General features: G+C 39.8%; 1 protein-coding gene across 5 annotated transcripts in view; it reads right to left on the bottom strand.

Moving 5' to 3' along the window:
* The window catches only part of TDRD3 (tudor domain containing 3), a 211,064-nt gene that overhangs the window by 57,037 nt on the left and 129,623 nt on the right, over positions 1 to 24,404 (bottom strand). For all 5 annotated transcript variants that reach the window (XR_009451346.1, XM_059684798.1, XM_059684799.1 and 2 more), the window contains exons 8-10: positions 19,361 to 19,501; positions 10,273 to 10,429; positions 9,405 to 9,530 (exon numbers count right to left, since the gene is read on the bottom strand). Coding sequence is in view for 4 of the 5 variants with exons in the window: in XM_059684798.1 (XP_059540781.1) it covers positions 9,405 to 9,530; positions 10,273 to 10,429; positions 19,361 to 19,501 (424 nt within the window). In the remaining variant the exon portion in view is untranslated. The remainder of the gene's footprint in view (positions 1 to 9,404; positions 9,531 to 10,272; positions 10,430 to 19,360; positions 19,502 to 24,404) is intronic.

The raw sequence follows: 24,404 nt of genomic DNA, 5'->3' as shown, positions 1-24,404 counted from the left end.
TGTTAAGTTTTTGTCTGGAAGATCTGTCCAGTGAAGTCAGAGGGGTGTTAAAGTCCCCTACTATGACTGTATTGTTGTCAATCTCTCCATTAAAGTCCTCTAGAAGTATTTTTAATATATTTAGATGCTCCGATATTGGGTGCATAAATGTTTACCAGGGTTATATCCTCTTGTTGGATTGATCCCTTTAGTATTATGTAGTGACCTTTCTTGTCTCTTGTGATGGCCTTCATTTTAAAGTCTATTTTGTTGGATATGAGGATTGCTACTCCAGCATTTTTTTCTTTTCCATTTGCAAATGGAAAAGAAATTTCTTTTCTTTTCCAAATTTTTTTCCATCAATTCACCTTCATCCTATGTGTCTTGTTTTGAGGTGGGTCCCTTGAAGACAGCATATAGTTGGGTCATGTTTTTGTATCCATTCAGCTACCTTACACCTTTTGATTATTTAATCCATTTACATTTAGGGTTATTATTGATAGGTACTTATTTATAGCCATTTTAATTCTGCATGGCTAGGTTTTTCTCTCTATTTCTTCTTCTCAGCAATCCCTTACAGCAATCCCTTTAGCATTTCTTGTAATGCTGGCTTGGTGGTGATGAACTCCTTTAGCCATTTTTTTTTTTTTTTTTTTTTTTTGTCTGGGAAACTCTTATAAGTACCGCGCGCTAACCGATTGCGCCACTGGAGCTCCTGGGAAACTCTTTATTTGACTGTTTACTATGAATGAAAGCCTTGCTGGATAAAGTAATCTTGGTCTCAGACCCTTGCCTTGAGTACTTCATGCCATTCCCTTCTGGCCTGTAGAGTTTCTAATGAGAAATCAGGTGCCAGCTTTATGGAAATTCCTTTGTAGGTAACAGTTTTCTTTTCTCTTGCTGCCTTTAAAATTCTCTGTCTTTAATTTTTGGCATTTTAATTATGATGTGTTTGGGCATGGGTCTGTTTGGGGTACTCTGTTCCTCCTGAACTTGTGTGACTTTTTCCTTTACCAGGTTTGGGAAGTTTTCTGCCATTATTTCTTCAAACACCTTCTCTATTCCTTTCTTCCTTTCTGCCTCTTCTGGCACACCTACTATTCTAATATTGTTATGTTTCACATTGTCCCACAGCTCCTTAAGCTGCCCTCCTGTTTTTTAATTGTTTTCTTTTTGGGTCTTTACTTGAGTGATACTTTCAACTCTATCTTCTAATTCACTGATTCGATCCTCAGCTTCCCCTAATCTGCTGTGTATTCCTTCCAATGTGTTTTTTGTGTTATGTCATTCTTTATCTCAGACTGTTCTTTTTTCATAGTTACTTATATTTTTTTCATACTGTTGAGCATTTTTAACATCATTACTCTGAACCATGTTTCAGATAAATTTCTTATCTCTGCTTCATTTACCTCTTCTTGAGAATTCTCTAGTTCTTTCATTTGGGGGTTGTTTCTTTGTTTCCTCATTTTGGTTGTCTGTTTGTGTTTGTAACTATGTATTAGGTAGATCCTCTACATCTCTCAATCTCAAGTGCAGGACAGTGTTAAAGGCTGTTTCTGACTAACTGGATCAGGCAAAGACTCAAAGCCTCTAGAGACGCCTCTGTCTATAGACTAATAGGATTACAACTTGAATTGCCCCCAGGCAATCATCCTCAGGCGTGAGAGAGTTTTTCAACAGGGCGGGGCAGTTGCTTCTGCCTGGATGCTACTTGTTACTTTTAATATCTTAAGTGGCCTCAGGGCAAGGTGTTTTTCAATAGGGTGTGTCATCTGTCTTCCCCCCAGGCAAGGCAGATGTCTGTGTGGGAAATATGTCCTCCTCTGTGTGAAGGAATGACTCAGCCCAGGAAACTTGGGGTGTTTGTCTTCTGAGCTCTATCCCCCAAGTCCCCAGTCCTGGGTTCTGCTCTCACAGCCCCACTCCACTTCACCCTCCCTCTACCAGAGCACAAGGTGGGTGGTTCCACAGGGAATTTTTGTGCATTGGCCCTTCAAGAGGATGCCTGAACTTTCAGCTGCCACTCCCTGACAGAGAGCACTCCACTGCTTTTTACAGCTAGATGTTATGTGGGTACCCTCCTCAGATTTGGTGCTCTCTGCTGGGGAGCCCAGCTTCGGGATTAGATCCCAGAGTTCTCAGCGGCACCCTCCACAGCTGAGATATCCTTCCGGGATTTCAGTTGCTGTCTGTGGGTGCCCGGCAAGCCCTTTCGCACCTCTGTCCCTCCTACCAGTCTTTATGCAGTCTCCACTTTCAGGTCTTGGGTATCAGGGTTCTCTCCTGTGAGTTTTCCGTTGATTATTCAGGAAGCCTTTCCGTATTTCAGTTGTAATTCCAGCTTGTTCCTGGGAGCATGTCTGTGCAGCATCTTTCTACTCTGCTGCCATTTTTAATCTCTCTTGTTGGTTCTGATTTCAATCTCCAATCAATTATTGACTGTTACTTTATAAAATGTAGTAACACATGGCAAGGCACTATCACGTTGCTAAAGGAGTTTTTCAATCCTTACTCTCAATTTCAGTACTTACCTGTACCTACTTGTGACCAGACAAGTAGGTACAGACTATTCACTGTTAAGGTAACAAATCCACAAAGCAGAATTGGAAACAATTAATTAAAGTTAAACTTAAAGCACTAAGCTAGAAATTTGGACTTAAAAAATGGAATCATAAAAAGATATCAGTCCTATAAGAAAAAGAAGAGTCAAGGACAGGGAAGGCCATAGGGATGGGTAGAAAGTGAGAGGCAGTGTGTAGATTCTCTCTGTTGTGCTGACAGTTTATGACTACTCACACAGTAACCACTAATCCCTGGCTTCCAAAAAGGCACTCCACCATCGATTTCAGTCAGTCAGCTGCACAAGGCAATGAGGAGTAATACTGTTTGATGCAATTAGATGTAAATATACACAATAGTCAATACATGGACTGCCCCTTTCTTGAGGAATCCCTTCAGAAGAACAGCTAGCCAACCACCTACATATTCTCTCTCTGTTCTTAATCAGTTTCCTGCCTATCCAATTAAGCTATTACATTATATGACATTTCCTTCCTACAGTCCCTATTATTTAGCCTTCAAAATTCAAACTGTAAATCCATAGTCAAACTATTTAATTGACTTGAAAACTGATTAACATAAAACAAAAATGACACCTAAAAACTATCAAAAGCCTACAACTTCATGTGAATTACCCAGCAAACATTAGCATTTTATCTGCTAACATCTAATATATTATTTACATATGAATATTATGCAGAATTTGTAATTATGCAGCACTGTTAACCAAATGCTACTTTTCACAAAATCCACAGTAAATAGAGTAATGGCATTCCATAAAAAACAGTGTATATAGAATAGTCTGACTTTTATTCTGCCAATGAGAAAAGTCAGTGAATTATTCTGAGCAAGGGGCTAGTCGCTAGTGAGATCAAATTTGCATTTTGAAACATCACTGACTGCAATACAGAGGATGAAATAATAAAGTTCTTCAAAGTGTCAATGTAGGGATTAGGACCTGAATTGGGGATGGAGATGATAAGTGGAGGATGCTTTTGCTGTTATTGCTAATCACGATGACGATGATGATAATCATGGTGGTGGTGGTGGTGGCAGAAACTACCACACTGTGCTTAGCACTTTATATGCATTATCTAATTTGATCTTCTCAACAACTCTATAACGTAGGTGTCACTATTTCTCCATTTCCCAATTAAGAAATTAAAATTTAAGAGATTATATAACTGGCTCAAAAACATACAACTAGTAAATACAAGAATTGTGAGTTAAATTAGTAGTATAACCCATTGTATTTATCTACCCCAGCACCATGTGCAATTCTCCCCTTCTTTTGGTACTAGAGCCCTGTTTTGAGGAAGCAGATAGTGGGGGGAACTTCGCCTTCCTGATGGAATAGATTAAGATGCCCTGTGCTTCCTGACTAAGAGGGGGGCACATACAGACATAGGAGATGGAAAATCTACCTGATCTTATAGGTATAAGGATTATTTGCTGGTTTCTAAGAGATATTTTTTATTACCTTTTATCTCATATACTGAACAGAGATTTGACACCAAGCAATACTGTACTCCTTCTCCAAGTCTCTTTGGACTTGAATTCCAGCCTCTCAAACACACCAATGCCAACATCCCCAATGAGGCTCAGTTGAGCTTGGGAATCAATAATTACATGATGAAAGGTATTAACCTTTTCCCAGAAAAAACAATGTGGTCACAAAACTGAGATAAACCTTTTTACCTGCATATCTTTATATGTTATGCCACCTTATATATGTTGGCCGGATGCTATACCTAGAGCTACATAGGCAATCTTTGCTACCACATGAAGACAATCTGTCAACACACAAAACAGTAGAATTCAGACACAGATACTTTCCAACTACATGAGCCAATAAATTTGAATTCTGTGGCTTACATCTTAAAGCAAACTAATTTAGAACTTGGTGCCAGGAAATAGGGTGATAGAACCTAAAATGTAAAACCTATTTAGTAAAGAAAGAGGGCAGGGTAGTGAAAGTCTCCTCATCTCCTAGGACAGTGGTCGGCAAACTCATTAGTCAACAGAGCCAAATATCAGCAGTATAACGATTGAAATTTCTTTTGAGAGCCAAATTTTTTAAACTTAAACTATATAGGTAGGTACATTGTTATTAACTTAATTAGGGTACTCCTAAGCTGGCCTTTGCTAAAAACGTCCTCAATCTGATTGAGGAACCTTCACTGAGGTCGAACCCTTCCTACTCTCCCATCCACACTCATCTTCTATACTTGTTTCAGATAGATGAGTGTGGATGGGAGAGTTGGAAGGGATCAACCTCAGCGAATGTACCTCAAAACAATGTACCTCCTCCGCGCTGCGTATCCCGCGGCCCGCCTGCGCCGCGTCTCCCCGCAACCGACCGACACCCCCCACTTCTTCTAAAGCCACTTCTACAAAATAGACTCACCCAGGCCAAAAACTGACTTCTGCGCATGGGCCACGAAGTTTCAATCGCACTGTACGTGCGCGCCCACACGTGGTATTTTGTGGAAGAGCCACACTCCAGGGGCCAAAGAGCTGCATGTGGCTCGCGAGCCCCGGTTTGCCAACCACTGTCCTAGGAGGAAGATGGCTCCTCTCATTGTGCAGTTAAACCTATTGTCTTGGAAGTGAGACCACCTAACCAATGGACTGATATTTTAAGAACTTGGTATAAAATGTCAGGATAATGGATTGTATTGGGTACTTCTTACTGCCTTCAGGAGTTCTACAAGAAAGAGACAAGCTGGCAAGTTTGAAGGTAGAAAGGACACAGATACAAATAGAAAGGTGTTCTCCTCAATTATTGACAACCAGCCCAAAAGACTGAGAATTAGGTAATCCAGCTTCTTAAGAGATTACTGAGTTCTATGAACCAAGGAACAAAAGAGGGAAAGTGGGAGAAAAGACTGGGTCCTGGGGAAGCTTGACCACCTATGACCATTCCAACATTTTTGAGTGTTGAATGAGTTCTTAGTTCCTATATTTATTTAATTTAAATCTTATCCATTTCATAAGTATATCTCTATTTGAATTCTGTTCATATTCTTTTAAGTGTTTACCCTTTATATAACTGGGACATGTTCTGAATTCTACTTTCTAAAATTTTGACACAAAATATGAAGAAGCATAAATAAAAAGACAACATACACTTAATTTATAAAATAAGCTACACAAACAAGGGGATAGTAGAGGAGTATGAATTTATGAAAGTTACCCTGTCCATCTTTATCACAATGCCCTTGTTCCTCATTCAGAACAAATTAAGGTTACCCTGGTTTTATTTAGATGTGGAAAATAAAAACAGTAAAGTTACTGCCTCAAGGCATCCCTTTCTCCACCTCTGGCCAACCCAGATTTCTTCCATAATAGTGGAAAGAATCAAACCTACTTTGTTCCCAAGTTGAAACTTAAAATACACATTCCCAGTGGGCATTGTTTTACACGGTATCTATGTATTACTCAAGTGATATAGTGATCTATTTAAGGCATATGACACAAAACAGACCTTTTAGAGCTGGCCTGATATTCTAGCCACCAATTATAATACCTAAATATAAAAAAAAACATTTAAAAAATCTATATATAAGAGCATTTTGGAACACAATCCCATCACTACATGATCAAATGAATAGTCCCAACTTGACATGAAGTCATTACAAATCACAAGGAACTTCAATTAGTGGTTACTTCCATAAAACAATGTAATCCACCCGCCCCCCCAGAAAATGGATTAAAATGTCAATTAAGGTTATGTTTGATTCCAATTTAAATATAGAATTTTTAAAAAGTTAACAATAAGATAAAATCTCTAAGAAAAGTGCATGTGATGATCATAAAAGTTTTAACACATCAGAAAAAAATGACAGTACCCTTTGTTCTACATTTATAGAATGAATGATTCCTCATGACACATGCAATTGTAATTTCACTTCAATTCCATTTTCTACCTTGCAGACAGGAATTTTTTTCTGAAAGCATCAAACAAACCTCATTGCACAGCCATCTGGATAAAATAAAAACTCTTTAGGACAAAATTTTCTTGACCTGGCTCCAGCCTACCACTTCTGTCTCTGGCTTTCTATCTCTACCTCTCTGTAGCCTCACAGGCACAGAGAAATGGTGTTCTGATGTCTCCATGCCTGGACTCCAGAGCCCCCTCTACTTGGGCTGTCCTTCCCCCAACACTCTTTCTCATACTTGTCTAAATGCTCCTCCTCTAGAAGCCTTCTGCCCATTTCCCATCTTGGTCCACTGGCCTTCCCACACGGTACTTGTAGGAAAGAATAAAAATTTGCTTCTCTGAGAATAATGGCCATCAAGTAGGACAGTACACTCTTGCTGACTCTGTGTCATAATTTACAGTAACATAACTACAACATATTCTATTAAAACAATATCCACTACTAACGCATGTGTTAATAAATTTCTGTCCCCCTCAGAAGTAAATCTCCCTAAAACTAAGATTCCATTTTGAGTGTATTATTCTTATCATGCATCTTAATTAACTTTGATATCTTTTTTCAAGTGAAATGCTATTATTACTTCATTTTATTGGTTTAAGATGCGTGCTGTGAAAACTGAAGCATTACAGGCCCACAGGTCATAGTAGAGTCACTTTTCTCAGATTCAACCTCTTTATGATTTAGAAGATACCATAGTAGTCAAAAACAAATGTAGTGAGAGAGAAGGATAAAAGGAAATCAAAGGAGCTGAGATAAAAATACCAGGGAGGCAGAGAAATTTGAAAAAGCAGCTGAGATTCTCCTGCTGGCCTTGCAGAAGCGAACAAACATTATGAATTGCCTGTGGAGGGGTCATATGGCAAAGAACAGGGGGGCTTTTAGCAGCTGAAAGCACTCCCCAGGCAAGATCAAGCAAACAAATTAAAATCCATTAAGGAACTGTTTTGTTGTTTTTAATCCTCACTCTATGACATGCTTAGAAAGAGAAAGGGGGAGAGAGAGAAACTTTGATCAGTTGCCTTCCATAAGATCCCCGACTGGGATCAAACCCACAACCCAGGTATGTGCCCTTTTAGTGCACCATCTGGGCCCCTCTAGCCAGGCGACCTGAGTTTTGCTAACAACCTGTGAACTTGTAAGAGGACGTGAAGCCTCAGACAGTATCATAGCCCAATTGAAAACTTAATTTCAGTATGTGAGACTGGGCAAATGCCCCAAAATGAGGCCTGGACCCCTGACCCACAGAAATGATGTGATAATAAATTTGCATTGTTTAAGTCATTGGTTTTGTGAGAATTTGTTAAACAACAATAGAAAGCCAATACGTCATGTGTTATAATCAAGAAAATATTGCTCGTGGATGTGTTTGCTTATAAGTTCTGTCCAAACATTTGTTTGCTCAAATATATTGCCTTTCCTATGTAATCCAGCAACAAATAAGCTTCCATTTTCATAAAATCTGAACACTTCAAATTTGTTATAAAACATTTTATCTCTGAGCTTTAGTTGACACAAAATATATCTAAAACCGAAAACTGAATTTAAAAGTTTATTTTCCTAAAGTTTTGCAAACTTACTATTTTAGAAAATATTTACCATATTCCATGATCAGAGAAAAAGGTACACATTAACATACTTATTTCTCCTCTCAGTATTTATGTTAATCACTAGAAAATGTCATATTATGAAATACATCACATTGTGAGCTTATTCACTCATTATGTGAATATTTTATTACAATATGTAATATGTGGGAAAAAGAGATAGACTAATTTCACAATCAAAATAAATTATATAAGATTGTATAATTATAACTTCCCCAACATAACAATCTGTCATCTAGTAAAATTGGGGGGAAAGAGTTTGGCATTATTACCCACCTACAGTGAGAGGGAAAAATAAGCTGCCATCTCATCCGAGAGATGCAAATCAAAACAGCAATGAGGTACCATCTCACACCTGTCAGACTGGCTATCATCAACAAATCAACAAACGACAAGTGCTGGAGAGGATGTGGAGAAAAAGGAACACTTGTGCACTGCTGGTGGGAATGCAGACTGGTCCAGCCACTATGGAAGACAGTATGGAGTTTCCTTAAAAAACTGAAAATGGAACTCCCATTTGACCCTGTGATCCCACTTCTAGGAATATATCCCAAGAAACCAGAAACACCAATCAGAAAGGATATATGCACCCCTATGTTCATAGCAGCACAATTCACCATAGCTAAGATCTGGAAACAGCCTAAGTGCCCATCAGTAGATGAATGGATTAGAAAACTGTGGTACATCTACACGATGGAATACTATGCTGCTATAAAAAGGAAGGAACTCTTACCATTTGCAACGTCATGGATGGAACTGGAGAGCATTATGCTAAGTGAAATAAGCCAGTCAATAAAGGAAAAATACCACATGATCTCACTCATTCGTGGACAATAGAGACCATTATAAACTTTTGAACAATAATAGATACAGAGGCAGAGCTGCCTCAAACAGATTGTCGAGCTGCAGCGGGAAGGCCGGGGAGGGTTGGGGGGCAGGAGGTAGGGGGGTAAGAGATCAACTAAAGGACTTGTATGCATGCATATAAGCATAACCAATGGACATAAGACACTGGGTGATAGGGGAGGCTAGGGGACTGTCTAGGGCGGGGGGATAAAATGGATACATATGTAATACCCTTTGTAATACTTTAAGCAATAAAAAAAAAAAAAAAAAAAAAGCTGCCATCTAGTATTTTCAAATTGTAACAACTAAAATTGTCTTCTGTACTTTTATCAAATAGAAAATTTGTAGTTAAATAAATTTATAAACACCCAGAACTGAGTTTCTTATTGTTAGTTGTTCTAGTAAACCTTTTTTTTACAATTACAAATAAAGTTTGGTCTTTTAAAAGACAATTTATGTTAAATTAGCCTACCTTCCACACTCAAAGTCCCCATTTTAGACTCCAAGAAATCAAATAATGTGCTTGGTGCTGATGGCCTTGAATTTCCCAGTTCTTCTTCATCTTCAGATCTTATTCGTCCCCTGCCTTTTCCTTTGCCTTAGAAGTAAGACATATAAATTGTATATGCATAAACAAAAGGAGAAAATACACTAAAACATAACTAACAGATATCTTAAGTAGGATTTTATATATATTTCTTTTCATATTTTTTGTACAGTTTAAATTATTCATAAGAAAATTTTTAAATGATTGTATTAACTAGTACATTTAATCCTGTATTAACTAGTACATTTAATTCTCTAAATGATCTATCTAGATATTTAAATTTTTTCATATAAATTATCTTTTAAAAAATCATTTTCACACATTTTTTCTTTACCCCCTTATTTTTTTTAAAAGAATATAGGATTAGGAATGAGAAAAAAATCACACAATACATTTGACTGTGCAATTAAAAAAATCACATGATGCATTCAACTATGCAATTAAAGAATAACACTAAATAGTCATGTTCTTGTTCATTTAAAAAGTTTTCAGACTCTTTAGTCATTTATACAAGTGGCATGGTACTAGGTTAATAGAACTAGTCACTTTATATTTCCTGTAGTACATCAACCCTGTCAAATAAAGTATTGTTAGACCTACTTTATATAAAGATGAAGACAATGAAATGCAGCATAACCTGCACAGGTCTCTGTAGTTCTAAAATTAGACGAACTTATCACAATGGTAAATAAAGTTACAGCCATCATAGCAACAAAACCCAGGTTCTGTCAACAACATATATTCCTTTGAAAAGCAAACAATGCTTAGTGGCACATTGCTTAATGAGTTATACCTCTCAGAGGTGGACCTGAAACAGGTTTTTGTTTATTGCTATTAAGAAGTACATTCAGTGCTGCTTCTAAGTTGTTGCCATTATCCATAAGAGCTTGCCTTGATGCTTCCTTACTAAAGCCCATTTCTGTTATGTGCTTCAGAGCCTTCTCATCAACCTGTAAAGAATGAAGAGAAAAACTATGCTGATAGGCAATAAATAAAGCAAGTTATAACTTTTCAACTGTACATTGTTTAATTTCCTTTTTATTGAATTTATTGGGGTGACACTAGTTAACAAAATTGTATAGGTTTCAGGTGCTCAATTCTGTAACACATCATTTATACACGGAACTGTGTGTTTATCACCCTGTCTCCATCCGTCACCATTTATCCCCCCTATCCCCTCTTCTACCTCCCCCCACAATCACCACATTGTTCTGTGTCCATGAGTTTATTCTTTTTTGCCCAATCCCTCCACCATCTTGCCCCTAACCCAGCTTGCCACTCCATTCCCGACAGCTGTCAGCCTACTCTCTCTGAGTCTGTCTCTACTTGACTTGTTCATTTTGTTCATTAGATTCCACATGTGAGTGAAATCATATGGTACTTGTCTTTCTCTGACTGGCTTATTTCACTTAGCATAATGCTCTCCAGTTCCATCCATGCTGTTGCAAAGGGTAAGTGTTCCTTCTTTTCTTATGGCTGAGTAGTATTCCATTGTTTAAATGTACCACACTTCTTTATCCACTTATCTATTGATGGACCCTTGGGCTGCTTCCAAGTCTTGGCTATTGTAAATAATGCTGCAATGAGCAGAGGGATGCATACATTTTTTCAAATTAGTGTTTAGGGCAGTGATGGCGAACCTTTTGAGCTCGGCGTGTCAGCATTTTGAAAAACCCTAACTTAACTCTGGTGCCGTGTCACATATAGAAATTTTTTGACATCTGCAACCATAGTAAAACAAAGATTTATATTTTTGATGTTTATTTTATATATTTAAATGCCATTTAACAAAGAAAAATCAACCAAAAAAATGAGTTCGCGTGTCACCTCTGACACGCGTGTCATAGGTTCGCCGTCACTGGTTTAGGGTTTCTTCAGATAAATTCCCAGAAGTGGATCACAGGGTCATAAGGCAGTTCCATTTTTAATTTTTGAGGAAACTCCATAGTGCTTTTCACAGTGGCTGTACCAATCTGCATTCCCACCAACAGTGCACAGGGTTCCCTTTTCTTCACATCCTTGCCAACACTTGTGGTTTATCGATTTACTGATGATAGCTATTCTGACAGGTGGTTTTAATTTGCATTTCTCTGACAGGTAGTGATGTTGAGCATTTTTTCATGTCTATTGGCCAACTATATGTCCTCTTGTTAATCCTCACCCAAGGACTTTTTTTCCCCCATTGATTTTTAAAGAGAGCAGATGGAAGGGAGGGAGGGGGAGGAGGAAGGAGAGAAGGAGCAGGAGAAGGAGGAGGAGGAGGAGGAGGAGGGGAGGGGGAGGAGGAGGAGGAGAGGAGAGGAGAGGAGAGGAGAGGAGAGGAGAGAGAGAGAGAGAGAGAGAGAGAGAGAGAGAGACCACCAATCCATGAGAGAGATACATGCCAATCCATGAGAGAGATACATGGATTGGTTGGTCAATTTTGTTTATCTTTTCAAAGAACCAGCTCTTGATTTCAATGATTTTTTTGGTAATATTTTTAGACTTTATTTTTTCTCCTTTTCTTCCTTCTATTTACTTTGCACTTTGCTTGTTCTTTTTCCAGTTTCTTTAAGTGTAAAGTTAGACTTTTATTTTAATTATTTTAAAAATATAATTTAATTGATTCCAGAGAAAAGAAAGGAGAGGAAAATAGAAATATCAATGATGAGCCCTAACCGGTTTGGCTCAGTGGATAGAGCATTGGCCTGCGGACTCAGGGGTCCCGGATTCGATTTCGATCAAGCTCAAGTACCTTGGTTGCGGGCATATCCCCAGTGGGGGCTGTGCAGGAGGCAGCTGAATCGATGTTTCTCTCTCATCGATGTTTCTAGCTCTCTATCCCTCTCCCTTCCTCTATATAAAAAATCAATAAAATATATATTAAAAAATATATATATCAATGATGAGAATCAATGATTGGCTACCTCCTGCATGCCCCACACTGGGGATTGAGCCCGCAATTTGGGCATGTGCCCTGACTGGGAATTGAACTGTGACCTCCTGGTTCACAGGTCGACACTCAACCACTAAGCCAGACAAGTTATATTGTTTTAGATTTGCATTGTTCCTTGAGATATAATGATATAAATTTCTCTCGTAGGACTGCTTTTGCTATGTCCCATAGATTTTGGGTTGCTGTGTTCTCATTTTCATTTGTTTCAAGGTATCTTTTGATTTCTTCCTTGATCTCATTGTTAGCCCATTCACTCTTTAGTAACATGGTATTTAACCTACATGTCTTTGTGTGTTTTTCAGTGTTGATGTTTTTTGTGATTGATTTCTAATTTCATACCATTATGGTCAGAGAAGATGCTTGATATGATTTCAATTTTCTTAAATTTATTGAGACTTGTTTTGTGTACTAACATGTGGTCTATCCTGGAAAACTGTTCAATGTGCACTTGAGAAGAATGCATTTTCTGCTTCTTTGGGGTGAAATTAATTAAATAAATCTGATCTAGTATGTCTTTTATGGGCCCTTTTTCCTTGTTGATTCTGTCTGGGAAATCTATCCATTGATGTCAATGGGGCATTAAAATCTCCTACTATGACTATTACTGTAAATCTCTCCCATTATGTCCATCAAGATTTCATTTACACTTTTAGGGGCTGCTATGTTGGGTGCATGAATGTTCACAAGGGCTATGTCCCCTTATTGGATTGCTCGTTTTATTATTATGTAGTGTCGTTCTTTGTCTCTTACTACAGCCTTTGTTTTAAAGTCTACTTTGTCAGAAATACACATTGCTACCCGAGCTTTTGTTTTTCATTTCCATGTGCAATAGCCAAGGAAGAATGTACATAATATGTAGGGTTGTACTTTGAGTACTATCTTACTCTACAAGTACCATTACACATAAAAAACAACACAAAATAGAAACTTAATGATATGTTAGAATAAGGTTTTTGAAAATAATATAGAGAGTGAAAACTACCTAATTAAAATTTTTCATGGTTAATACTTCTCCATTCTAGAAAGGAAATGTAATTTATTTAGCACCTTTCCAAAAATGCAAAATATAAAATGAAGCTAACAAAATGATACCATCTCAGTAGCTGGGTGCCTTTCTTCTCTCTATTGTTGCACCATTCTGCTGTATATTTATTAGCAATACTATCTATGATGCTTTGACAATCTGTACCCTTAATAGGAAAAACGACTTTATAAATGCCAGAACCCAAAATCTCCTTGACAAATTCAAACCTGGTACAATTCAAAAACTGTTTAAGTAACAAACATATTCCATGAGAAATTTCTTGAGTCATAGCTAGCTGAGAAATTCATAACTAACTTTTCTATATTTAAAAGTTAAGATATACACATAACACATGTTGCAGACAACTACTAGCAGACCTATGGTGGACACTGATAAAAGAACAAAATTTTTTCTGAAACTCTGATTGTATCCTTCTAAATACAAAATCAACAGATCAGAGTTGACATATAATAGAAAAAATACATCCCTGCTATAGATATGCTAAAGTAAATGTAAAAATGACTGCATATCCACACTACAATTCATCCTGGTTCTGACCAGGTAGCTCAGTTGGTTAGACATCATCCTAATACACCAAGATTGCAGGTTTGACACTGGTCAGGGCACATAAAAGAATCAACCAATACCTGGCTGGTATGGCTCAGTGGTGTCAACCTATAAACCAAGAGGTCTTTAGTTTGATTCTCGGTTAAGGCACATGCCCAGGATGCAGGCTCGATTTCTGGTGGGGGTGTGCAAGAGGTAATTGGTAGTTGTCTCTCTCTCTCATCGATGTTTCTATCTATCCCTCTCCCTTCTTCTCTCTCTCTTAAAAAAAAATCAATATGTAAAAACATATTAAGTAAAATATTCAACCAATGAATAAGTGGGGCAACAAATTGATGCTTCTCTCTCTCCCTTCCTCTCTAAAAATCAATAAAAAAAACACCTATAATTAATCCTTATTATTAAAAAAAACCTTATGTGGATATAAAAAATAAACCAACTTCCAAACTGTTTTCTCTCCTAGTTATATCCCAAGTAAATATGTAATTAAGAAACTGGCCCTGGATAGCATTGCTCATTGGTTAGAGCATCAGTCTTTGCACTAGAGAGTCATGGCTTCAATTCCCAGTCAAGGGCATGTACCTGAGTTGCAGGTTCAATCCCCAAACCCGGTTGAAGTGCATGAGGGAGGCAACAAATTGTTGTCTCTCCCACATCAATGTTTCTCTCATCCCACTTGTCTCTCTCCCCTCACCCTTCCATTCTCTCTGAAAATCAATGGAAAAAATATCCTCAGGTGAGGATCAAAAAAAAAAAAAAAAAAAGAGAGAGAGAGAGAGAAGAAAAAGAAACTGTCCCATACATAGAATTCAACCAGTAACATTTTTTTGTTAAATATATTTTTATTGATTTCAGAGAGGAAGAGAGAGAAACATCAACGATGAGAGAGAATTACTGCCGGTTGCCTCCCACATGCCCCCTATTGAGAATCGAGCCCACAACCCAGGCATGTGTCCTGATTGGGAGTCGAACCATGACATCCTGGTTCATAGGTGGACACTCAACCACTGAGCCACAATGGCTGGGCAGCCAATAACACTTTTAATAGTCAATTACTACCAAATCTTGGTATACCTTACTCTAGCTTTCTTGTTGACCTGAATTGCATTAACTAAATTTTCAATCCATGTTTTGGCATGGCCTCGCTCCCTCTGAGAGCTCTAGGTGAGAACTTCCTTGCTTTTCTAACTTCTTGTAAGCTATCAATCCTTGGTATTTTTTATTTGTAGATGCATCTCCAGTCACATGATCATCCTCACTTTGTGTCTTCGGGTCATTTTCCCTCTATAAATGCGCCTCTCTCTTTGTCTAAATTTTCTCTCTTCATAAAGAGATTGAATTAGGGTCTACCCTAATGCCCTCTTTCTAACTTGATTCCATTGTAAAGACCCTATTTCCAAGTAAAGTCACATTTGAAGATATTGGTGGTTAGGACTTCACTGTATCTTGCAGGGAAGGACACAATTCAACCTATAATATCATCTATTATCAAAAATTATTTTAAGGAACTACCAGCTGACATCCCAATCAAGTCTTCTCTTCAATTGCTGAAATACAGATTTAAAAACTACCCAACCTACAAAATAATTTGATACTTGGTTATGAGAATAATTCATGTACAAGTTTATAACAGTGTTTTAAGTTATTTAATGTTCTCCTTCATTTTTATTTAATAGTTTTCCTGGATATAGAAATTTTGGTTAAGTTTTTCTTTCATTATTTCCAATACTAGTGGCCCGGTGCACGAAATTTGTGTACAGAGTAGGGGGTTCCCTCAGCCCAGCCTGAACCCTCTCCAATCGGGGACCCCTTGAGGGATGTCCAACTGCCAGTTTAGGCTTGTGGGATTGGGCCTAAACTGGCAGTCGGACATCCCTCTCGCAATCTGGGGCCGCTGGGTCCTAACCACTCACCTGCCTGCCTGCCTGATCACCCCTAACTGCCTCTGCCTGCCTGCCTGATTGCCCCTAACTGCTCTCCCCTGCCGGCCTGATCTCGCCCCAACTGCCTCTGCCTGCCTGATCACACCTAACTGCCCTCCCCTGCCAGCCTGATCTTGCCCCCAACTGCCTTCCACTGCTGGCCTGGTTGCCCCCAACTGCCCTCCCCTGCCAGCCTGGTCTTGCACCCAACTGCCCTCCCCTGCCTGCCTGATAGCCCCTAATGGTTCTCCCCTGCCGGCCTGATCACCCCCAACTGCCCCTATCTGCCCTCCCCTGCCAGCCTGATCTCGCCCCCAATGGCCCTCCCCTGCCATCCTGATCTTGCCCCCAACTGCCCTCCCCTGCCAGCCTGGTTGCCCCAACTGCCCTCCTCTGCCAGCCTGATCTCACCCCCAAATGCTCTCCCTTGCTAGCCTGATCACCCCTAACTGCCTCTGCCTGCCTGATCACCCATTACTGCCCTCTCCTCCCGACCTGATCTAGCCCCCAACAGCTCTCCCCTGCAGGCCTGATCTTGCCCCCAACTGCCCTCCCCTGCTAGCCAATTTGGTTCTAATTGGTCGGTTTCTATGCTAGTCAGCATCTCCAGGCATATCTCCGGGTCTGATCAGAGAGGCGGGGTGGATCAGCAGCCTCCGAAGAGGCCCGCAGACAAACAGAGGCATGGCTGCTGACAAAGCCCAGAGAGAAAGAGAGAGGCAATGGCTGATCAACAGCTGCTTCTCTCTCCGGGCCTTTCTCCGGGCCTGATCCGCAGCCCCCTTGGCAGTCAGTGCTGGGTCGCCGCACCAGCACTGCAGCAGTCAGTGCTGGGTCACCACAGCAACCCAGCACTGACGGCAAGACTGACTTCTGGTGTTTGCTCAGTCATTACGGACCGTGAGTTTTTATATATTAGGACTAGAGGCCCGGTGCTCAAAAATTTGTGCACTCGGGGGGAAGGGGGGTCCCTCAGCCCGGCCTGTGCCCTCTCGCAGTCTGGGACCCCTCGGGAGATAACGACCTGCTGGCTTAGGCCTGCTCCCGGGTGGCAGAGGGCAGGCCCAATCCCTAGGTGCAGCCCCTGGTCGGGCTCAGAGCAGGGCTGATTGGGGAGTTGGGGCACCGCCCCTGTCATGCACAGAGCAGGGTGGATCGGGAGGTTGCGATGCCACCCTCAGGGTAGGGCCGATTGGGGGGTTGGGGCACCACCCCCTGTCACACTCAAGGCAGGGTCGATGGGGAGGTTGCAGCGCCACCCCGTCACGCACAGAGCAGGGCCAATCAGGGGGTTGGGGCGCTGCCCCCAGTCACTCACAGAGCAGGACCCATCAGGGGGTTGGGGCGCTGCCCCCAGTCACTCAGAGCAGGGCCCATCAGGGGGGCTGGGGCTCCGTACCCTATCACGCACAGAGCAGGGCCCATCAGGGGGTTGAGGAGCTCCCCCCTGTCACTCACAGAGCAGGGCCCATCAGGGGGGTTGGGGCTCCGTACCCTGTCACGCACAGAGCAGGGCCCATCAGGGGGTTGAGGAGCTCCCCCCTGTCATTCACAGAGTAGGGCCGATAGGGGATTTGGGGCACCGGTCCATCACACTCAGGGCAGGGCTGATGGGGAGGTTATGGCTCTACCCCGTCACACACAGAGCAGGGCCCGTGGGGGGCGGTTGGGGCGCTGCCCTCTATCACCCACAGAGCAGGGCCGATCAGGGGGTTGGGGCGCTGCCACTGTCACACTCAAGGCAGGGCCGATGGGGAGGTTATGGCTCTACCCCATCACACACAGAGCAGGGACCTGGGGGGGGGGATGTTGGGGCACCGCACCCTGTCACACAGAGCAGAGCCGATCAGGGGGTTCGGGTGCCGCACCCTGTCACACACAGAGCCGCAGGGCAATCAGGGGGTTGGGAAGCTCCCCCCTATCAGGCACAGAGCAGGGTTGATCAGGGGATTGGGGTGCCTTCCCCTGTCACAAACAGAGCAGGGCGGATAGGGAGGTTGTGGCCCCGCCTCCTGTCACACAGAGAGCTGCAGGGCGATCAGGGGGTTTGGGCGCTGCCCCGTCACACTGATCCCGGTGCCGGGAGGCCTCTCGGCTCCGCTGATCCCGGTGCTGGGAGACATATTACCCTTTTACTATATAGGATAGAGGCCTGGTGCATGGGTGGGGGCCGGCTGGTTTGCCCTGAAGGGTGTCCTGGATCAGGGTGGGGGTCCCCACTGGGGTGCCTGGCCAGCCTGGATGAGGGGATGATGGCTGTTTGCAGCTGGTCACACACCCTTCAGGGTGGGGGTCCCCACTGGGGTGCCTGGCCAGTCTGGCTGAGGGGCTGAGGGCTGTTTTCAGGCTGACGGGTGACTGAAGCTCCCAACCACTCCTTTGTTTCTTTTTCTTTTTTATTCTGGGCCAGCTTTAGCTCTGAGGCTTGGCTCCAGCTCTTAGGCCTCCGCTGGTGAAAGCAGGTATCTGGTTTGTTTGGGTTCTATAATGGAAACACTGTTTCAACTCCAGCTCCGAGATCCCGGCTGGCTGAAAGCAGGTTTCTGGGGTTTTGTTTAGCTTCCATATTTGTAACAATGTTTCAAACTTCAAGCTCAGAAGCTGGCAGCGGCAGGCGGGGAACGTTGGAGACCTCCGTCACTGAAGCAAGCAAGCCTCCTGTTCGCTTCAAGCTGCCTGGCTGCCGGCCGCCAACTTGGCTGGCAGTTAATTTGCATATCGCCCTGATTAGCCAATGGGAAGGGTAGCGGAGGTATGGCTAATTACCATGTTTTTCTTTTATTCGATAGGATATCATCCCACTGCTTTCATGCTTCCATAGTTTCTAGTGAGAAATTGGCTGGTAATCTTATTGAGATTCCCTGTTCTTGATGAGCTGTTTCTTTTTCACTGCTTTCAAGATTTTTCTCTTTGTCTTGAGCTTTCAACAACTTGATTATAATGTGTCTTGCTGTGTCTCTCTTTGAGTTTATCCTCCTGGAGTCCATAATATACATGAATTTATTGCAATATATTTTTTCCAAACAGCAAATCAAAACAAAACAAAATCACTTTAGACAAAATTTGAGAAAAGATGAAGATGTGGGAAAGGGTAGAAAAGGGCAGATAACTATGTTTTTGATGCATCAACTTTTAGGATATTATTTCCATTGAGTGCTTCTATTTAATTTGATAGTTTTTATCAAAACATTCTCAAAGATCTTATTCAGACATTATAAATTAAAATCAAATGAAAGTTTTAAGTAAGTTATTTTTCAAACAACCCAAATTTTCCATGAGTTAATTGTAAATCTTAATGAAAGCCTGCTAGAGTTATAACATCTATCCATAATACATTGAACAAAGCCAGTGATGGTTATGAGAAAGAACAAAAAAATCATCAAGGCTATTAAAGGAAGAAAAGATTAACTTTGTGTTGGTTCTTTAGCCTTACCAGTTCTCTATAGACAGCTTCATGTTTCCCCTCTGATTTGGTTGGCTTTTCTTTCTGTAAAATTTCTCTATTTCGGTTACCAGCAGCACTCATATTGAGATTACTTCTTGCACTACCACCACCTCCTCCAAATGTCTTGGTCTTTAGGTAAGAGAAAGATAACAGAGATGTATGTTAATAGCATTTGAAAATAGTCCTAAAGACTAAGCTACAACTAAAAGTATCTAGTAAAACTGAAATAGTTTTGTTTTCCATAAAAAAAATCAAATGTTAGCTAGTCCTTTTTAAATAAATACCTACTAGCCATAACTTCTTTTTTCCATAAGTCCAGGCATGGCAATAAAATAATTACATAACTATAATCTTTAAGTCTCCAAGGCAAGTCATCAGAATAGACTTTAGATAATAATATAGTAGAAAATAATAAGCACTATGGAGATTAGATGTCAAAAATAATTCTAGGGTAAAATACTTGACTAATTGCCGAAACAGGTTTGGCTCAGTGGATAGAGCGTCGCCCTGCGGACTGAAAGGTCCCAGGTTCGATTCCGGTCAAGGGCATGTACCTGGGTTGCGGGCATATCCCCAGTAGGAGATGTGCAGGAGGCAGCTGATCAATGTTTCTCTCTCATCGATGTTGCTAACTCTCTCTCTCCCTTCCTCTCTGTAAAAAATCAATAAAATATATTTTAAAAAAAATACTTGACTAATATTATATGGCCTGGGTTAAAGGGCAAGACTATCTACTTATATAAAAACCCTGGGTATAACATCACGTCCAGAAGCACGACCAAGCGGAAGGAAGTCAGTAATGCAGGGGTCGTCTTGGAAACGGCTGAGCCCTCCCCGAGCTGTTTCCCAGAGGGCGAGGTTTCAGGCAGGAACCCTCCCTCAAAGCAGAGCGTGGAAGTACTGAGTCCGGCCTTCAAACCAGACCCTGACAGTAGGGAGGAGGGAGCCCCATTCCTCACAGAATCTGCTGTTGCATAGCTTGCTGTCAGTGGCCTGCCAGCCAGGAACCCCATTCACCTGCACTCCAGACCCTGACAGGAGGGAGAAGGGAGCCCCATTCCTCACGGAATCGACAGATGGCCAGCTTGCTGTCAGGGGCCTGCCAGCTAGGAATCCTATTTACCTGCATTTCTTTATAAAGTTTTAATACATTATATTAGAGGTCATGGTGGTACTGTTTTACCCACAGAGTCTACAAGAATTGCTGCAAATTTACTTCTCGGTGGAAGAACCTTTCATTCCCTATATAAATTACCGATTCCATTAAATGAAACTTCAATTTCTAGACTTAATATAAAGAGTGAAGTTGCTAAAACCATTAAAAAGGCCCAAGTTCTCATTATTGATGAATGCACTATGGCATCCAGTCATGCTATAAACGCCATAGACAGATTACTAAGAGAAATTTGAATGTTGTATTTGGTGGGAAAGTTCTCCTTCTTGGAGGAGATTTTCGACAATGTCTCAGTATTGTACCACATGCTATGTGATCGGCCATAGTACAAACAAGTTTAAAGTACTGCAATGTTTGGGGATGTTTCAGAAAGTCTCTTACAACAAATATGAGATCAGAGGATTCTGCTTATAGTGGATGGTTAGTAAAACTTGGAGATGGCAAACTTGATAGCAGTCTTCATTTAGGAATGGATATTATTGAAATCCCCTGTGAAATGATTTATAATGGATCTATTATTGAAGCTACCTTTGGAAATACTATATCTATAGATAATATTAAAAATCTATCTAAATGTGCAATTCTTTGTCCAAAAATGAGCATGTTCAAAACTTAAATGAAGAAATTTTGGATATACTTGATGATTTTCACACATATTCGAGTGATGACTCCATTGATTCCACAGATGATGCTGAAAAGGAAAATTTTCCCATCGAATTTCTTAATAGTATTACTCCTTTGGGAATGCCGTGTCATAAATTAAAATTGAAAGCGGGTGCAATCATCATGCTATTGAGAAATCTCAATAGTAAATGGGGTCTTTGTAATGGTACCAGATTTATTATCAAAAGATTACGACCTAACATTATCGAAGCTGAAGTATTAACAGGATCTGCAGAGGGAGAGGTTGTTCTGATTCCAAGAATTAATTTGTCTCCATCTGACACTGGCCTCCCATTTAAATTGATTCGACGATGGTTTCCCGTGATGCCAGCATTTGTGATGACTATTAATAAATCACAAGGACAAACTCTAGACAAAGTAGGCATATTCCTACCCGAACCCGTTTTCGCACATGGTCAGTTATATGTTGCCTTCTCTCGAGTTTGAAGAGCATGTGACGTTACAGCTAAAGTTCTAAATACTTCATCACAAGGGAAATTAGTCAAGCACTCAGAAAGTGTTTTCACTCTTAATGTGGTGTACAGGGAAATATTAGAATAAGTTTAATCACTTTATCAGTCATTTTTTGCATCACTGTTGTTTTTATATCATGTTTTTGTTGTTTTCATATCATGTTTTTGTCATTTTTATATCATGCCTCTATTGTAATATCCTTTTGTTACTGTTTATTTATTAATAAATTTATACATTATTTTCATATACATTTTACTAATTTCCTTTCATCTCTCACACTTCTATTATAGAGAAAGGGCAAATTGCAATATTAAAATATCTCCACTAATTAATTTCCTTTTAATGTGCACGAATTTCGTGCACCGGGCTACTAGTCTTCAATAAGGCACTAAACCTGTCTAGAAATCAGTTACATTATGTCTATAATCCAATACTATATTTCTATAATCTTAGAAAGTAAACAAATATAAACTTTAACACTGGTTTAAAACTTTCATTACTAATTTATTATTTATATTAATTACATATGCTGTCTTACCACCTATGTATGAAAATTTGGAAGTCCATAGTTCTTATTTTACTGACTTATTTGAAAAAATTATATGTGTAATCAAATTTGAATTGATTGTTTTTTCAAAACTATTCTGAAAAACTAGAACATAAAGAACATTGATCTGGAAAGATACTAATTCATAATTTAAAAGTATCCCACAATTATTACTTGTATAATATCAAATCAAACATCTAGTTATGTAATATCTTTATAAGCTAATAGATTCAAAGGAAGTTGTCAAGACTTGACTTTTATTAGATATAGTGATCAATCTTTAAAAATGTGTTTTCAACTTACTACAGTAAGAAAATAAAACATACTAGATATAAATTCATATAACATTGAAAAATTATTTTGTATCGGATAAAAATATAAAGAAGTAGGACCTGAAAAATAGAAAAATAATGTTAGATAAGCATTAATGGACAACATGTTAAATATCTCTATTAGGTATTGATGTACCACATCTTTAAAAACCACAGATGTATTACTGGATTCATTCAATTTTTGGTTTATGCAATCCCAGCAAAAAAAAAACAAAAACAGATCTGGAATGTCCTGATAGTCATTACTTATATAACCATTAAGAAAAATATGAGTTTATATTAACGTGATACAAAGTTTATTAGAATGGAAGACAACGTTTGTAGTATAGTTAAGAACATAGGCTTTGGGGCTATGTTGGGACTAAATCTTGGCTCAGCCACTTCCTAACTCCTATTCTCAGACAAGTCATTTAACTTACTCCTTCCATAAGCCTTAGATTTCTCATGCTTAAAAGAGGGATGAGAAAACCTGCCCGTTTGGGACATTTTGAGGATTAAATGATATCATCGACATGAGTGATAAATTCAGTAACTGGCACATATTAAACACTCATAACAGATGGCAATACTACTGTTTTGTTTAATTTATTAAAATATGGTTACCTGAAAACTCTGGAGCCTGACCTGTTCCAAATTAAATATATTTCTGGAATTTAAATTCTGTAATTCCAAAAGTATTTTTTCTTTTTGGTGGCAGTGAAATAGCCCCATCTTCTGGATACATTTTCTTACTATTTTCTTTCCATTTTATAGATGAAGGAATAGGATAAATATCATTTTCAGTATTGCTTTTTAGTGTTTTAAAACAGTTGTTACTCACTAAACATGTAAATACCTAGAAACATCACAACTTAAACATTACCCATAAGGCAACTAATGTCCTTTATTAGCCACATCGTTTTGTCCATATTATGTGAATCAGGCATCTGTGAGATCATGAAACTCAGTAGGCCTTAAATGTTGCCTAGCAATGCTACTATATTTCCCTAGCCCATTCACCCTCCCAATCATCTAGACTACTATTTTACATGTTCTCCTCACCGCTCAAGGCTCCAACATCTTCTCCCCCATTGTCACAGTTTACCTTTCTCACTTCCTCACTGAAATAACTAAAATAATCACTGAAGAACTTAAACAGATTTTCACCATATCAACCCACACTGATATCTGCACACTTATACTTTATCTTTACACCGTCTATATGAATGTTAAGAAAAATGTGCAGGGAATGAATGATTTCCCCATTCTAAATTAGTTCTCAGGCAACATTTTACATGACTTTTTCAACAGTCTTTGATAAGTTCAACACTCCTTTCTCCATGATACAATTTCTGCATTGTCTTGTTTTGATCTTATCTTACCAGTGATACCTTGGCTGGTTCAACTTCTTCATCCAATCTCTAAGATTGAAATGCTACAGCGTTCATTCCTTACCCTTTTCTTGTCCGTAACAGCACTCATTCCTTTGATGATTTTGTTTGCCTCATGATTTCAAATATCATCCTTATGTCTATGACTCTCGAATGCTTACATCCATTTCAAACTACACTCTTCTGTCTCACTGTCTATTAAATGTTACCATGAAGATGTCTGATAGATACTTCAATACTAATATGCTCAAAACAAAACACCAGATATTTCTCCTCTCTAACTTGTTCTATCCCAGTCTTCTCCAATTCAAGGTAAGCAACTCTACTCTGCCAATTTCTCAGGCAAAACCCTTAAAGTTATTCATGACATTGCTTCTTTTCTCATGTGCCACATGCAATCTGCCAGAAATCCTGATGACTCTACTGTCAAAATTCCAGACTTGACCACTTTGCATGACCAACATAGCTGCCA

This window comes from Myotis daubentonii, chromosome 2 (assembly GCF_963259705.1).
Source record: "Myotis daubentonii chromosome 2, mMyoDau2.1, whole genome shotgun sequence".
Taxonomy (NCBI): Eukaryota; Metazoa; Chordata; class Mammalia; order Chiroptera; family Vespertilionidae; genus Myotis; species Myotis daubentonii.
This window is presented reverse-complemented; position numbering and strand designations above follow the sequence as displayed.